The 16,651-nt window shown below is 41.1% G+C and overlaps 1 protein-coding gene across 38 annotated transcripts in view; it reads left to right on the top strand.

Annotated features, from left to right (window-relative positions):
• The window catches only part of camk2g2 (calcium/calmodulin-dependent protein kinase (CaM kinase) II gamma 2), a 68,968-nt gene that overhangs the window by 25,922 nt on the left and 26,395 nt on the right, over positions 1-16,651 (top strand). For all 38 annotated transcript variants that reach the window (XM_058386197.1, XM_058386211.1, XM_058386180.1 and 35 more), the window contains exons 3-7: positions 4,403-4,462; positions 10,251-10,305; positions 11,838-11,903; positions 14,127-14,199; positions 16,410-16,512. In XM_058386197.1, coding sequence (XP_058242180.1) covers positions 4,403-4,462; positions 10,251-10,305; positions 11,838-11,903; positions 14,127-14,199; positions 16,410-16,512 — 357 coding nt within the window. The remainder of the gene's footprint in view (positions 1-4,402; positions 4,463-10,250; positions 10,306-11,837; positions 11,904-14,126; positions 14,200-16,409; positions 16,513-16,651) is intronic.

Below are 16,651 nucleotides of genomic sequence, written 5' to 3'. Positions count from 1 at the left end.
GCTAAAGGTTACACACAATATTAATAAATGCAGAAATAGTGCAGTTTATCAAACAAGTATTGGTTTCCTGAGTAACTGGAGAGTGATTTTGTTGCGACAGGTTTACTGCATTTGCGTAAATTCATATAAATCATATAAATTCACTGCATATAAATTCAATAAAACTAAATTACCTAGTGATTTTATATTTTGGGAAAGAAACTGAGATTGGTTAGAGTTACACTATGCCAAAAGTTTTGGGACACCCCTCCAAATCATTGAATTCAGGGGTTGCCTCTTAGTTCCAGTGAAAGGAACTCTTAATGCTTCAGTATACTAAGACATTTTGGACAATTTCATGCTCCCAACATGGGAGGGGCCTTGCCCTCGGTCTCCGCTCTAATTCATCCCAAAGTTGTTCTATCGGGTTGAGGTCAGGACACTGTGAAGTTCCTCCACACCAAACTCGCTCATCCATGTCTTTATAGACCTTGCTTTGTGTACTGGTGTACAGTCATGTTGGAACAGGAAGGGGTCATCCCCAAACTGTTCCCACAAAGTTGGGAGCATGAAATTGTCCAAAATGTCTTGGTATGCTGAAGCGTTAAGAGTTCCTTTCACTGGAACTAAGGGCCCGAGCTCAACCCCTGAAAAACACTCGAATTCAATGATTTGGAGGGGTGTCCCAAAACTTTTGGCAACATCGTGTCCTTTGCATACCTTCAGTCTCCTCAACCATGTTTAATACCAATATTAAGCTAGATTTACACATACAGTGGTTTTATTGCTGAAAGTTTTCTGTCCCTGGACCAAAGTCACCAGTTCTGCTGGTTGCCATAGTGATAATGTTTATCAGTGGGTTGTACAGCTAGCATTCCTTGGCTCTAAAAGCAAACATTCTGGAGGAAGAGTGTTTGTGTAGAAAATTAATCCATGTATATCTGCATCATATCATATGAGAGCTGAAGGAAAAGCAATGTGTACTCTCTGCAACGGATCACATGCGCTCTAGTCATTGCACCCAGGTCACTCCATATTTGCATAAAGTCCAACTTTTCTCATCTTTGTTGTGTTGCTGGACACGCCCACCTCTAGTCAGCAACAGTTGCCGGAAGTCGCGGCTCTTGTCGTTAAAGCGGTGGTTTATGGTCAGTTTGTTGCTGCCAATCATTGTGTGTGTGAACGGAGTATTAGTTATATTCATGTAACCGAACAAACTAAACTTGAGGTCTCTGCACTTTTCCTGCTAATTTACACTTTCCTAATCGTTCTTGTAGTGTGGTAGAAAGAGCAAAGACTGGACAATTTGGAAAAGGCCCTATGAGGAGAACATTGACAATACCAATAATGTTGAGGGTGGGCTGTAATATGTGCAGCTGTGTGTGTGTGTTGCTTTAGTTTGCATGCAGCATTTGTTTCTGTGGGGTGCGCATACTCCTATAGTGTGTTCATCCTCGAAAACAGCTAGGAGGCAGATTAACTGTTCTGCAAAGAGCCGCAGTGGCACTGAATATTGAGTGTCCAGTGTTAATGCGGTTAGGTAATAAGACCTCTGATCCTGCTGCAAACACGCACCCACACACTCACGCAGGCCCACTGCTGGAAAAAAAAAATTAAGCAAATTACATGCCTCAGTGCTGAACCACGGTGCGATTTTATAAACATAGGCAGAGAGTTTGAGCGGGTGAATGCTGTGGGTGGCACAGTAAGACCAGTGGGACTGTATTAGCAGTGAAGAAAAACAGAAGGTGTCAATGAGCAGTAAAGCAAACATACCCTTCTCTCTTTCTCTGTGCCGGTCTCTCTCTCTGTGTCTCTCTCTTTCTCTCACCCTGTATGTGTGTCTCCCTCTCTCTCACTCTCTGTCTCTTATGATATTTCTCTCTCTCTCTCTCTCTCTCTCTCTCTCTCTCTCACCCTGTGTGTGTCTCTCTCTCTCTCACTCTGTCTCTTATAATATTTCTCTCTCTCTCTCTCTCTCTCTCTCTCTCTCCGTGTGTCTCCCTCTCTCACTCTGTCTCATGATATTTCTCTCTCTCTCTCTCACCCTGTGTGTCTCTCTCTCTCACTCTGTCGCTTATAATATTTCTCTCTCTCTTTCTTTCTCTCTGTCTGTGTCTGTCTCTCTCTCTTTCTTTCTCTCTGTCTCTGTGTCTCTCTCTCTCTCTCTCTCCCTGTGTCACCCTCTCTCACTCTGTCTCTTATGATATTTCTCTCTCTCTCTCTCACCCTGTGTGTCTCTCTCTCTCTCACTCTGTCGCTTATAATATTTCTCTCTCTCTCTTTCTTTCTCTCTGTCTCTGTCTCTCTCTCTGTCTCTCTCTCTCTGTCTCTCTCTCCCTGTGTGTCACCCTCTCTCACTCTGTCTCTTATGATATTTCTCTCTCTCTCTCTGTGTAGGCACTCTGTACTATTAGTAATCTAACTTACAGCGTTCTTTAAGATGCTGTGGATTGTTTGCTTTCACCTATTTTGTTGAATAATTGATTTACAAATAGAATATTATTTGTCCTCTTGGTGTTTCTCTGTTGCAGTCGGTCTCCTCTGTCAAGAAGTAACTTTTGGACTCGTGTTACACTGTAATTTCACTCTCACATTAGTCTGAGTAACTGTATACAGTGCAGTTCTGACTTCCCCATGTACATGTTGAATACGCTCCGTCTCTTTCTCTCGGTTTCTGAGCCGTGTTGGAAAAGCGTTGCTCTTTTGCCCGCATGTGAGTTTAAAGTTGAAGTGTGTGAGAAGATTTTAGGGTTTCGACTTAGGGCTTCACGTTAGATGACGCTATAACATTTTAAAATGGACGGCTTAGGTTTTTTGTAGGACACTGATATTGAATTGTATGGGGTTTTTTGTTCCCCAGAGCTATATTTCAGGAGTACTAATTCCTCATCTGAGAGCTCTAGTGTTTATTACATAAAGCAGATTTTAAAAAAAGAAGAAAAGAAAGTAATAACATTTTTGTAGTCACTACGACTGATGCAGCATTCTGACGTCATGTTGGAGTTTCAGGACTGTGGTGTTAACGCTGATTTATTTCTATCCGTGCAGCTCGAAGTCCCTACTTGGACGAGAGGGAGTGAGAGACCCAGCAGGACCTGCTGCACTGAATGCATGATTAGAATTCCAGTCCTGCCGCTGGAGATGACAGCCCTAACCAGCACTCTTCCCTTAGAAGAGGGAGTGTGTAGAAGTGTGTGTGTGTGTGTGCATGCATACTGTACGTGTGCATATATTATGTTTATGCATATTTGCGTTAACATTCCTGCTGCTTTGACTGGTGCTCTCTTACAGTAGTTGTCTAAAAGTTTCCCGGTGTGCCCATCTCCTCTGTGTGTTATGCTGTGTGGCTGCACTGTGTGGGGCCTGTGAGCCTGATTTATTGCTGTGCTGTAACCGTAGGTTATGTGTGGGTGCGTGTAAGCCTCTTGGTTTATCTGGGGTACTTGGCACACAGAAAATATTTTGATGTATTGGCTCGCTTGGTGTGTTCTTAGATGTTTATGCGTTTTCAAGGCACCCTGTAGTTCCTGTTGAATTCCCCAGCCGACCTGAAAGCTCCAACGTTTTCATTAGGCAAGCATCAGGCTTCTGTTCTGTCTGCTCCACTGGGTTAATGCCTCTCACATTTATCTGTGCAGCCACATTTCATTTTACATTGTCGAACTGTACAAACACACACACTGAAATACTTCATAGCCTGGATTTTGTATCCATCAGACTTGCAATTAAATTTTTATTTATGTAGTGTTTTTAACAATAGACCTTGGAACAAAAAAGGCTTTACAGAATGCTTGATGTAGATCTGTAATGAGCGAGCCAGATGCAACAGAGGCGAGGAAAACTCTCTAAAATGACATGAGGGAGAAACCAGACCCAAAAGAGAACCAGTCCACCGGATAGTGGGATTATAAGTCATATTCTTATAAATCCTGCAACTGTATAGTATAAAGACAAGGATGTACAGTATGAGGATGTCCTGAGATGAGCACAGGACAGTATGAATTCATGAATTCAGTAGCAGTTTGTAGATAAAAATAATTGTGAAATCGTCCAGAGAAGTGAGTTTTGGGCATAAACTGTTTTGGGAAAATCCTTCAGTGTATTAATGTGAGCCACAAACACAGAAGCTGTTTTAGGTATGTGATACAGCAGCATTCTTATCTGCAGTGCAATGCTTGATAAGCATATGATCTGCAATGCTTCTCAGTGTGGGAGGTTTTTTCTTTCTTTCTTTTTTTTCTTTTTGTGAGTCTGTTGTTTTTACTACACATATAGGAAAGTCCTGATTGGGATTGCAGTTAAATCATGAGCAGTGAAATATCTCAACAGGCAGATTTCCTCTGCTCCTAATGTTCAGAAATGACTTCAGTGCAGTATGTCAGATGGACTTTTTAAGGAGTCTTCGTCCTTGTTTTCACAGATCACCAGAAGTTGGAGCGAGAAGCTCGGATCTGCCGTCTGCTCAAACACCCCAACATAGGTGAGTGACACACACACGCGTCACATTTAAGACCAGCACATGGACTTAAATCATTTTTCAGGTTGCTATATATTGGACAATGTGAATTGAGTTGATACGAGGACAGCAGTCGAAGCACAGTGTGTGTGGAGCTCTAGATCAGGTTTTTTTTTTTTTAATTAGTCGTCCGGATGCAGACCAGCAAAATACATCAAGAGGACCTAACCTGGTCCTCGACAAAGTACTATGGCTGAAATGATCAGTCTGGAAAAAACTGGCTGTAGTTCCATGAGACCAGTTTTCTAAAAATGAACCAGTGCAGCATCTGTAGCTTCAGTTGAAGTTTATCTCGTGTATTTATGTAAATCATTTAGCTGAAGGCAACTCATCAGACCAGAGACTAGAGATAATGGAAGGGTTTTGTTTTTGTTTTTTCAAATATTTAATTTCATTTATGCGGATGGTCTGATTAGTGAATTGATGATGTGACTTATTTAAAGGTGCAGCAGGCATTCTCATTTGAGCAAGTTACCTGGAAGGAAAAAGTGTAAAATCCTGTTTGGAAATCCGGCTTACGGTTCAGAATGATTGTGTTTAGATGCATTTCCCTGTTAGTAATTTTGTGTAGAGATGGTAGATCCTGGGGGCGGAGCTTTGTGAAGATGGATGAGAATCATTCAGATGTCGATCCCACTTAAATGTTAGAGACCTAATTAAAAAAAAAATCAATGTTAAAAAACAAATGGACAAAAGTGTGTTTGGAGGCAGGGGTGTGTATCGGGATAGCAAAAAAAGCCAAGTCAGTTTTTACATTAATAAAGGAGGTTGCTAGGCAATATAATATAAAGCTTGCAAGGCAAAGAATAAATGGCGCCTACATTAACATAGAAGTGTACACGAGTCTCACACGGCTCTGCACAACACATTAACTGCCTTCATTCATTCATTTTCAGCAAGTGCCCTTTCGTCTTCGGAGTCACGATGGTTTAACTCAATAATTTGTTTAGATTTTGGGAAATAGAACCAACTAAGTGGGATAGAAACAAACCAGTCACACACACACACACTCACACTTGTATTTCAGAGTCTCTTGTTTTAAACCACTAACCACGAAAGGTTACGCATTGAAAGAAATCTGATGTTAACATATAGTCTGGTTCACTGATTACTGGGACATTTGAAATGATGGCATTTTCAGTGCTGTACCTTTTTACAGTTTTTCGTTTAACTTCGCCAGTTCGAGCATAAAGGAAGGAGACAGTGTTAGGCAAATGAGACGCAGGCAGAGAGAGCGAACTGATGCAATAATGTGAGGCCAATTTGCATTAAGTGAAGGAGAATGTGCATGAAGCTCAGCATCACCAGTATGACCTCATGCAAAATCATGAAAATAATGGCCGTATCATCTTACCTTTGAGTGTGGAGTTGTGGCGCTTCTGCTGCTTATGGGGTTATTGGGCAAACTCGCTATATCTCTCTACTGTGAAATGAAAAATCCTCCGAACACGGACAAGGTTCCTTCTGATAGTATTTGCCTACACTTCTGACTACATCTGTAATTCTCACCTTTATACTTTGGTGGAACAACAATCTCGTCCTGACAACGGTTTACACCGCAGCATGATTTCAGTTTTCATTCATTTACGTCATTCTGAGTGTTAGGTACTGGTGAGTTTAGACACCTGATCTCTTCTTTTAAACTTGACCAATCGTTGATGTACCTGAAGACGTTGATGTATCACTACAACACAAACTCGACTTCCTGGACTCTTTGTGTCCAGCTGTGGTCCACACCTTCATGACTTCTGTTTTAGCCATTCGGTCAGTTTCCATTTAATATCAGAAATAGTCTATTTCAATGATCTTGATTACATCCATCGCTAATTTGGTATCTTGATAAAATAATGAATTACTTCAGCCTTTATTAGCTATTTTGATTTGGGATATTATCTAGTCTGTTCTTGGCTCCTGTATACGATACACAGGAATACGATACACAACTGCCGAAAATGCAAGCTTTACCATTTCACTTAACATTAATTGCTACCCAGCTGAAGACACCCGTGTTACCTGTGTCCATGTGCAAGGCAGTGAAATAACTCTACAGAAGCACTGTGAACAGGAATAGGCTTTACTTTGATTTCAGTGGATCTATATTCAGATGATTGACAAATTTAAAGAAAAAAAAACAGCATAGTCATTGGAAGGAGGGATGAACACCATTCTTCCACAAGATGTTTCTTCAGTCTGGGTTTTGATAACGATGGTGAAGAGCATTGTCTAACACGTCAGCATGTCATCCTCCTGTCAGTCCTGCCAGCCGCACCTGATCTGTCCGTCTTGTCTTCTACTTTTGGTCCATCTCTTTTCCCTCACCCTTCTACTTCTCTTATCTCAACTTTCAGCATCCCACATTAATCTCTAACTGGACTCTGCTCTCTCTCTCTCTCACACACTCTCTCTCTCTCTCACTCACTCTCTCTCTCTCTCTCACACTCTCTCACTCTGTCTCAGAGGAACAGCTTATCTTGTTGTCTGCTCTGACTGCAAATAAACTCTCAACAAAGGGGGCAATTGAGAGAGGAAGAAAAAGATCCTTTTACTCTCATTCTCCTGCGCTCATCCACATTCAACACACACTTAGCAATACTTAATGGTACACGAGCAGCACTTACATGTGTTTTAAAACTACTTACTGAATGGATTGTGTTACATAATACATCTAGATGGGCATTTAATGTAAAATACATTGCAATTTCCAGGAAATGTGTCATACAGCTTAGAATTTTTTATTTTTTTCTGCTTATTAAGCATTGTTATTGTTTTTCTCTTTAGCTGCTTCTTCTATTTATGATGCTGTTCATGTCTAAGCTGTGCTATGAATGATTGGCAATAAGGCAATTTCCCTTGCATGACCAATCAACATTTTTTAAATTTAATCACCGATTTCAAAACATCCTCTAATGCTAAAATATTTGTCTTAAAGCACCTTCACAGCTTCATAATGTTTGAGAGTTTGAGTGTCACTGATGTACAATCCCACACATAACTCCACAGCCATCAGTGACTAAGAGCCAAGAAAGCAAATTGTCTGTGTCTCAGGGTGGGGTCCTGACAGTCACACAGAAGATGGCCAACCATGGGCATTTGTGAGCTCATGTACACCGATCAGGCATAACATTATGACTGCCTGCCTAATAATATGTTTGTCCCTCGTTTGCCACCAAAACAGCCCTGACCCATCATGCACTGTGTATTCTGACCAGAACCAGCATTAACTTCTTCAGCAATTTGAGCAACAGTAGCTCATCTGTTGGATCGGATCACACGGGCCAGCCTTCACTCCCCATGTGCATCTATGAGCCTTGACCACCAATGACCCTGTCGCCGGTTCACCACTGTTCCTTCCTTGGACCACTTTTGATAGATACTGACCACTGCAGACCGGGAACACCCCACAAGAGCTGCAGTTTTGGAGATGCTCTGATCCAGTGTTCTAGCCATCACAATTTGGCCCTTCATCAAATTCGCTCAAATCCTTACGCTTGCCCATTTTTCCTGCTTCTAACACATCAACTTTGAGGACAAAATGTTCACTTGCTGCCTAATATATCCCACCCACTAACAGGTGCCATGATGAGGAGATAATCAATGTTATTCTCTTCACCTGTCACTGCTCATAATGTTATGCCTGAATGGTGTAAGTGCAAGAGGGCAGTAAGTGCTTTCTTCCAGGTACAACAATCTGCCCTGTGATGCAGCATTTCAAAAAGACGTCTTTGACTTCACGTGTCTCAGAGGAAGCCTTCATCCTCCCCGGTTGATGGCGGTCATATGCTGATGGCTGGTGGGAGGAAAATGACAGGTGACCCATTTGGGCGTCAGTAATGCATCCAGTCAGGACGTGCAATTTATGCATGATTGCCGTTAATAATATATTTAGTTGTTCAAAGTACTGTATAGTAGCAAAAAATATTACATGTATGGCACAAAAAGTAGGATAGAAATCAGCTGCAGGTTCCATGGATGAACAGATTAACTATGTGTTATAAAGTAAACTGAACGAGACTTGATACATCTGACATGCGCCATCACGTTCCACTTTAATTTACTTCTCAGTTTACTGCATGTTTAACTTGGCTAACTTAGTTAAACTACCTAACCTTATCTTATGCATGCAGTGAAGTCAGAGAAAGAGAGAGAGAGAGGGGGGGTGTGTTTCTGCTTTGGATTTTAACTGGATAAAGTTGAATCAAACTGAAATGTGCCCCACTTCACTCCGCCCTTTCCTTACCTTTCAAAACTTTGGCAAGAAGCTTTTCAGTTTGTTTCATAGAAAAAGATTTCTGTGACCCTGTGGGGAAAAAGGATCTGGAATAACGATGTGTTAGATGCAAGACAGATGGTCATGATAGGTTGACGAGAGTGCTTTTACGGCTTTTCGCTTTAATACGTTTCCTGAAAAATAAACCGCTAATCCACAGTGTGCATGATTTGATGAAGCGCTCACTCACTCTTGGATGACACGCTTCCCCGTGCTAGATATGCAACGTTTGTAAATACTACTCAGAAACAAAAAATCTACGATGCAAGATATAAAGTGTCTTCTTTGTGTTGTGGTGTTGTGTGTGTTGGAGTGTCCATGCCAGTGGTTATGCCCTGGCTCTGGTTATGCCCTGGCTCTGTATCTCAGGCCACAGACATGACAGGAACGAACATCCGCCTCATGGACACAGCCAGATTTCTATTAGTGCCAAGATCCAATCATACTGAACACGTGCGTGTCCAAACACTGCACAAAATATTGCGTTTTATAGTTAATATCAGGTAAGTTGTTTCGCTCAATCACACAGAAGTGCAGATGATGACATTTGGAGGCATCTAAGCAATCATTTATTGTAATATTGTTTGCCAAAAAGTGACACCTTTGTGTGACCCCAGCTGGTCAAGGAGCAGGACAAGTGGCAGAATTGCAGATACAGATTAGATCAAAAGTCTCGGCACCCTAATTTATTATTTTTTTTCCACCCTAATTTGTTCACTATTGCATCAGTACAAACAGATTTTAGGTTTCCAAGCATTATTTTTCAAAATATAGCGATACATTTTTGCATATCAGTAAAGAAAGCAGCGTAGTATGTAAGAGAACAGAAAGAATCCTGGGTTTCACGTGCAAAAAAGAAACACGTGACAAATTCTACTGAATAACAGATGCTTCAAGACACTCAGTAAAGCTTACCAGCTACTTTCCTTATAAGTCTGCACAAATTGTACCTGGAACTAAGAGGGGGGGGGGGAAAGCAAAGTGACATCACTACAAATACTGAGTTTTAGTTTATTACTGTTTACTCCACTGTTACTGGTGTTTTTCTTAGAAGTAGAAAGATTTTTTGGAATCCTCAATGGTTTACAGCATTTCTGTGCATGTGCCAAAAGTACATCCTTCATGAAGTAAACTATTAGGAATATGATTTGTGATATCTGTAGTGCTGTAGTTTCTGTCTTTTATTACATTCGACGTCGCTCCTCATTTGAGATTTCTCACTGCATGCTTCTCTTCGTATAATGTCGAGTTCTCAGCAAAATTCGGTCTCCTTTGAAATGCATCATGGACCAAGCGATCTATATGTGAACTTGGGTAGATGTCACTCCTGTCACTCTTTATGTGCCCACTTCAGGCCAAACTGCTGAATCTGTATCATTAAGCTAACTCTCCTGACTCTTCTGTTCTTTGACATATATATTCACCTTCTGTATCTCTCTCTCTCTCTCTCTCTCTCTCTCTCTCTCACTTTGGCTCTTTTCTCAGTGCGACTCCATGACAGTATCTCAGAGGAAGGGTTTCATTACCTTGTCTTTGACCTGTGAGTATCTCAGCTGACATTTCTTTTTATATTTTTATATATATATATATATATATATATACACACTGGATGATGCATTGATGTGGTGCTGCTTTTCTGCATTCTCAGCAGATGTATTTCAGTTCAGTTTTTATTTAGTTCAGTGAAAGTTTTCTTCACTGGATTCCAAATCCCTGTCATGAGGAACTTTCAGTACGGCACAAGAACACTCATCACTTACATTTTTAAGGGTTTCTGTAAGGGTTTCATTTTTAAGGGTTCACAATTTTGGGCAGTGTGGCCAAAAGAAACAAACGCACACAATGTTGGAAAGTCACGATCTTTCATTTCACTGGATTTTATATTTTTATTACCAGCAATTGTTTGGGTGAATAATTTATTCAGTTTAAACCAAGGGTCTCATACACATCGTGACACACTTCTGAGTAGGTCAAGTTTCATAGAATATGTACAAAATGGATGAAATCAAATTATAACTCAGTAAACCCGTTTACTCTTCATCCTAATCAACCACATTGTACATTGATCCATGTAGATATGTAAAAATAAAATAAAATTTCATCCCAATGAAACTCTCAAACGTCTCGCCCCTTTCCACATCACGCAGTTTAATCGATTTCACACACAGCTAGCACCAAGACCGGACATGGAATCGTCATATAAACTTAAATCTATAAGCACAAATTGAAGTAGTTTGCATAAAGGATAAAGAAAACACATGGCGGATCCATTCAACAGCGTTTGGAATAAAGCTGCTGCCAAAGCAAAGCCCCTGAATGAATCTATCCTGCTGCGGTTTGTTAAAGATGCAGGACGAGTGAGCTGTGGACATTTCTTATGAGTGCACCTGGTGTTTTGGAGTAAAGCTCTGTTTAATATTCACCTCACAAATAGATACGAATGCCATAAAAATACTATTATTTAATCCCAATACGATTTCAGGTCTCTGCATTTTTTTAAGATTAAGATTAATATTAACTTCCATATTGAAGGTGTGTTCTTTTTTTAAGAAAAGAGTCTTTTTCATTCTTGCTGAGGACATCAGGGTATGTGTCATGAGACTTGTAAGCAACAATTTGCTGACCAATAACAGAATCAGTGTGAATGACGGAAATCTGACCGTAATAACTGATAAGTCTAGTCAGCAAAGCTGTTGTGTTTATCAGTGAACTCGACTCAGCATTGCTGCTTATGTGAACTTAATGATTTTTTATTGCAAAATATCCCTGTTTGACATTGACACGTTCACACAACACAATAGCTGGTTTGGTTTATGGCAATAAGCTGTATAAATAAATGTTAATAATAATATAACTTTAGCTCTTGACCACCTTCATTTTGTCAAAGTAGCTCTCAGAGGAGAACAGGTTGGAGACCCCTGGTTTAAACACTGCTCAAAATGGTAGTCCAGACTAGTTCTCCTATTTTTCTTCATTTTTAATCGATTCATCTGTGTTGTGTATTCGTGGTTTACTTTCGTACATGTTTCTGCCTTGTGATCATGACAAACCCCTTGTTCTTTCTGCCTCTAGTGTCACTGGTGGAGAGCTCTTCGAAGACATTGTTGCTAGAGAGTATTATAGTGAAGCTGATGCCAGGTGGGTCCAGTTTAGTGCTTGCAAAACACACACACAAAACAAAAAGTCCTGTTATGGAGGAGTGTTTTCCAAGCCACTATTGTAAATAATACCCTGTTAATTACCTATCTGTGTAAATAATAGTCACCGAAGAACAATGACGCTGCAGTATTATTTACCTGTAATGTAGACTTTGTTCACACAGCAGACTGTTTATCAAATACGATTTTTTTAGACTGCGTGTGAAGTGTATTCAACATTCACACCGGTTGCTATAGCAACGTCGCAGGTGCGCTCACATCTATTAGGCGAAAGTTGGCTTCTTGGTTTGCTGCCAATGTGGAGATTTCATCACCGATTGCGTTTCGAGTAAGAGCCTTGTTCGTGCATACATGTTCTAAACCTACCCCGTCTAGACGGCAAAATAAAACCTTTAAGCACAGAGATCAGACAGGCCAAACTCGAAACACGGATACGCCCTTTTCCTCACCTCGTCGCTTGTGGATGCGGTGTGTAAAGTCTTGAATACTCAAATGGTCACGATGCATCCGCTGATGTTTACAGAAAAGCAAGAAAAGCAGACCATAAAAATTGAATCTAACCGGTCAAATTGAGTCACAAGGTGAGAGAACCTGATCTGAAACCAAACGTAGCTTGAACTTTCTTTTTCTTTCTTTTCTTTCCTCATACAGAAAATCTTTCTCACACTGGATCAACCCTGATTTTAGCTGCATGTGTGAGCATAACCTTAAAAGATGCGTCCCGCTGTGTTCTATAAAACAGACACTTGTTGAAATTTTCTTCAAGTTCACCAGAAATGCCTCAGACATCCGACGGCAGCTCTAAAACCTGTCAAAAAAGCTAAAACACCGATGTACTTTTCACACGCGCAGTACTTCTCCTCATCACAAAGGATAGCATTTCATGTCTAAAGTCTTTTGAAGTCCATTACGAGTATTAGCCTTGGGCTAGTGTGTTTAAAGCTTCTGAGAATTACTTGCGAAAATGGTCTTAACACCAAAGAAAATCTTAGTTAAAAAGCCGGGAGTGATACCAATGTGTTGTACGTCGTCGGAGCGAGTCGTCTTATCTAGGAGATGGAGTTAATCCCAAGACTTATTCTTAAGCATGAAGTGCATCAGAGTAAATCAATCAACCGCATCTTCTTTCTGTGCTACGAGTCACAGGAAATAAGCAACATTCAAAGCTCAAACCATACCCGTGTTGAGTTTTAGCTCATGTTTATGAATTAATAATTTAGCTTAGTCACAGAGAGAGCTGATTTAAGGCCACTTCCACCAAGGACTTCCTGTTACATTTATTTATTTGTTCGTCGTCACTAACAGCTTGGCACTGGTCAGTGTGACGGTGGATCCGGAGTCTATCCGGGAACGCTGGACATGAGGTGGCACGTATTAGTTATAGCTATTCAGTATTTATTAAAGAGTCTTTTGTCTGTTTAAGACATCTTCCTTTTTTAATTTAATGCTCACCCATAGAAGCTGCTGGGACGGATCAGACTGAAAGATAATCTAGGTCAACTTTACTGAAGCAGTGGGCAGCAGAAATACTCTAAACACAATACAGGGCCAGAAAGCCTGGAGGCCAAGCCTGCCACCTAGTTTTCCAGATTATAGCACAGACGCAGTGTTGTGTGTGCCACCCACAGGCTGCGTGCTTGGCATGCTTTCAAAGGCTTCATTTTTGTCACTTGGTTCTATGAAATCAAGAGCTTTAGCGACCCCCAAGTTAACCCAGACTTTTAATAATAATTAGTTTTCCTTTTTTAACCTGTGGATTCAGTTTAGCTCCATTGGTGCCAGTGTTAGTCATTTTTTCCTTTTCTTGTGAGTATTAAGAGGTTGGCAGCTGATCTAACAGTTAAAGTCTTTATAAGCTTTTCAGATGACAAAATGTTTGTAAGGTTTCAGATAACTAGGTTTCGGGCTGTCGACGTAGCGCGCAATGATGAATGTTCAACAGTAGAAAATTCGCTTTACCCCTTAGGTGGCATGCTAAATTTATCAATTCATACTCTGTGGACTTTCTCTGGCAGTGTAACCATAAAACCGAACCATCCATCCACACAGTTATTCAGAAGAGTGCATACCTGCCCGTTAGAAATATACAGCAGCTTTAACTTTTCCCGTCTTGTTTTGCGTACATAGTTTCCTGGTGTTAAGAGATTGATTTTCTCTGCCCCCTCTATGATCTTCTCCGTCTCTCTCTCTTTGTCTCTCTCAGTCACTGCATTAATCAGATCCTGGAGAGCGTGAGCCACATTCACCAGCATGACATTGTGCACAGGGACCTGAAGGTGAGTCATGCCGTTGTTATGGAAACCTGTGCTGAAAGCAGAGCACGTCATCAAATGACCCCAATCCCGCTTGAACCCCCTTCACTTGGCAACTGCGTGGCATCACATGTGAACACACAGGCTTGCAACGCGAAGTCTGCAAAACATCATTTACTGCCCTGGAGAACTGCCTTTATTTTTCTCTCTCTCTCTCTCTCTCTCTCTCTCTCTCTCTCTCTCTCTCTAACAACCCTGTTTTGAGTCTTGACATCAGGGTGTGGTTGACCGCTATCACATGAACAGCCAGCAACCACAATAGCAGGAAAAACAACATCTAATGCACAGGGGACATATTTATCGTTTATGGTTCATCATTGAGACTGGAAGTTCCATTAGATTCAGCACATGCTGTGTTTGTTTCCTCTCAGCGTGCATCTCAACAGTTCATTTGGCTCCATTGTTTGCACACAAAAAGTAGTACAGATCATCTAGTGGGCTCTAGGTGATGAGTGATGAGATCCACGTGATTGTTTGTTTGTATGTATATAAATTGGAGGAAAGGAGCAAGGAACTGTGGAGAATTATGTCCCTTGATAGTTCACATGGCCATTTCCGGTTCTCTGTGACATGAGAACAGGGTAGAATAGGCTGATCTGGTGCTAGAGAGTGCAGTTTTAATGTTTTCTTTTTTTCCTTTCTCTCTGTCTCACAATTTTTTGACAGTGGTAACTCAAGCTTTAAGGCTCTGGGTTACTGATCAGATGGTTAGGGGTTCAAGCCCCAGCTCTGCCAAGCTGACGCAGTCGGTTCCATGTGCAAGGCCCTTAACCCTCTCTGCTCCAGAGGCACCGTATCATAGCTGATCCTGTGCTCTGACCTTAGCTTCCTAACAAACTGGGAAATGTGAAGAAAGAAATGTATGTGTGACAAATAATGGCTTGCTCTAGGCTTACATACATTTGACTGTCTCTCACAGCTTACCTTTAGCCAGAGGCAGCAGACAGACAGAGAAACAAACAGCGATCTAAAGAGAGAGAAAGGGGCATGGTGGGATGGTTACCATAGCAAAAGGTGTGACGTCAGACTGCAGTGCGGGAGGGGGTGGACTAGACTTAATATGCCTCCTCTAATTCAATTCATCACTCCTGGCCTACGAGAGATGGAGAGAATGCAGATTTATAGCTGATTGAACACATCTGCTAATTATTATTTTGAATGTAATTGATTAGAGCAGGAGAGAACCCCAAATTTACGTTCAGAAGTTTAACGATTCTAGACGAAGGATGCTCTTCATCGTGCGCTAAAGCCTCTGGGATAGCGAAGTCAACAGGGTTTACCTCTGCCCTATCGGCATGAACCAACACCCCCTTCTCACTGCCACTCTGTGAACTAAACATCGGAAAACATTAACATGCTGTCACATCTATCTTCCTGCACTCACTACTCACTACACCTGGAGTTCAACTGAAAATCTGCTTAATATTCCAACTGAGCAATGATGAAAGACCCCTAATGGGATGTGCGGTGTACGCCGATGTCTTCTAATGCTTATCACAGTTGTTAAAGCCCTCTCTCTGAATGCTCAGTATAACCTTCAGTATAATTGGCTTTAGGATGATGAGCAGGCTGAAGTGCCAGGTATCGCAGTTCAATAGAAAGTTCTTCTAATGAAGGCCAAACAGCTTTATAACAGAGGAGAAAATGTCAGATTCTTCACTTTTGACCTGATTGTTTATTATGGCGTTGTTGTTTTTTTTCCCCCCAAAGGTGAGAAAAATACCTGGAGAGATTACTTTAAAAACAAAAATGAACTTTTTGGGGGAACAATCAGAACTGATTTTTGTTCATTTCTGCTTCAGAGTAGATTGTTGTAGCAGGCTAGAAATGATTTGGATGGAGCTTGATGAACTGAATGATGCTGATTGGCCAAACTCAAGCTTACAGAGTGACCACCTCTCTTAAATATAATTCTAAACACTTGCACTAAGCTAGCAGTCTATTACTAAAGCATGTCAGGAGAGCAACATGACCTAAAACATTCATATAGAGAGAGAACAGCCCTTTAGTTAAAAACCCATTTAATGTTTTGTGTATTGTCTCAAAATATACTTCTGGGGTTTTTTTTTTTTTTTGGGTTTTTTTTACAGTGTGGCAGAAACACAAATTAGGAAGTACTTCAAATGATTTTTGAGCCTCTGTCAAAACCCCAACTCTTTGTTTCTGTGTCCTAGCCGGAGAACTTGCTGTTGGCCAGTAAGATGAAGGGGGCAGCAGTGAAGCTTGCTGACTTCGGGCTGGCCATTGAGGTGCAGGGAGACCAGCAAGCCTGGTTTGGTAAGAAGAATTTCTACATCATTCTCTACATCTGCTGCAGCACAGTTTCCCTAACTAAACCCAAGAACTACTTGGTCCTTGCAAAGTCACTTTAGTCACTATTCACACACCCCTTTTTTTGTTTTATGCAAAGTACCTG

This window comes from Hemibagrus wyckioides, linkage group LG03, assembly GCF_019097595.1.
Source record: "Hemibagrus wyckioides isolate EC202008001 linkage group LG03, SWU_Hwy_1.0, whole genome shotgun sequence".
NCBI lineage: Eukaryota > Metazoa > Chordata > Actinopteri > Siluriformes > Bagridae > Hemibagrus > Hemibagrus wyckioides.
Note: the sequence above shows the minus strand (reverse complement) of the source record. Positions and strands in the feature narration are given on the sequence as shown.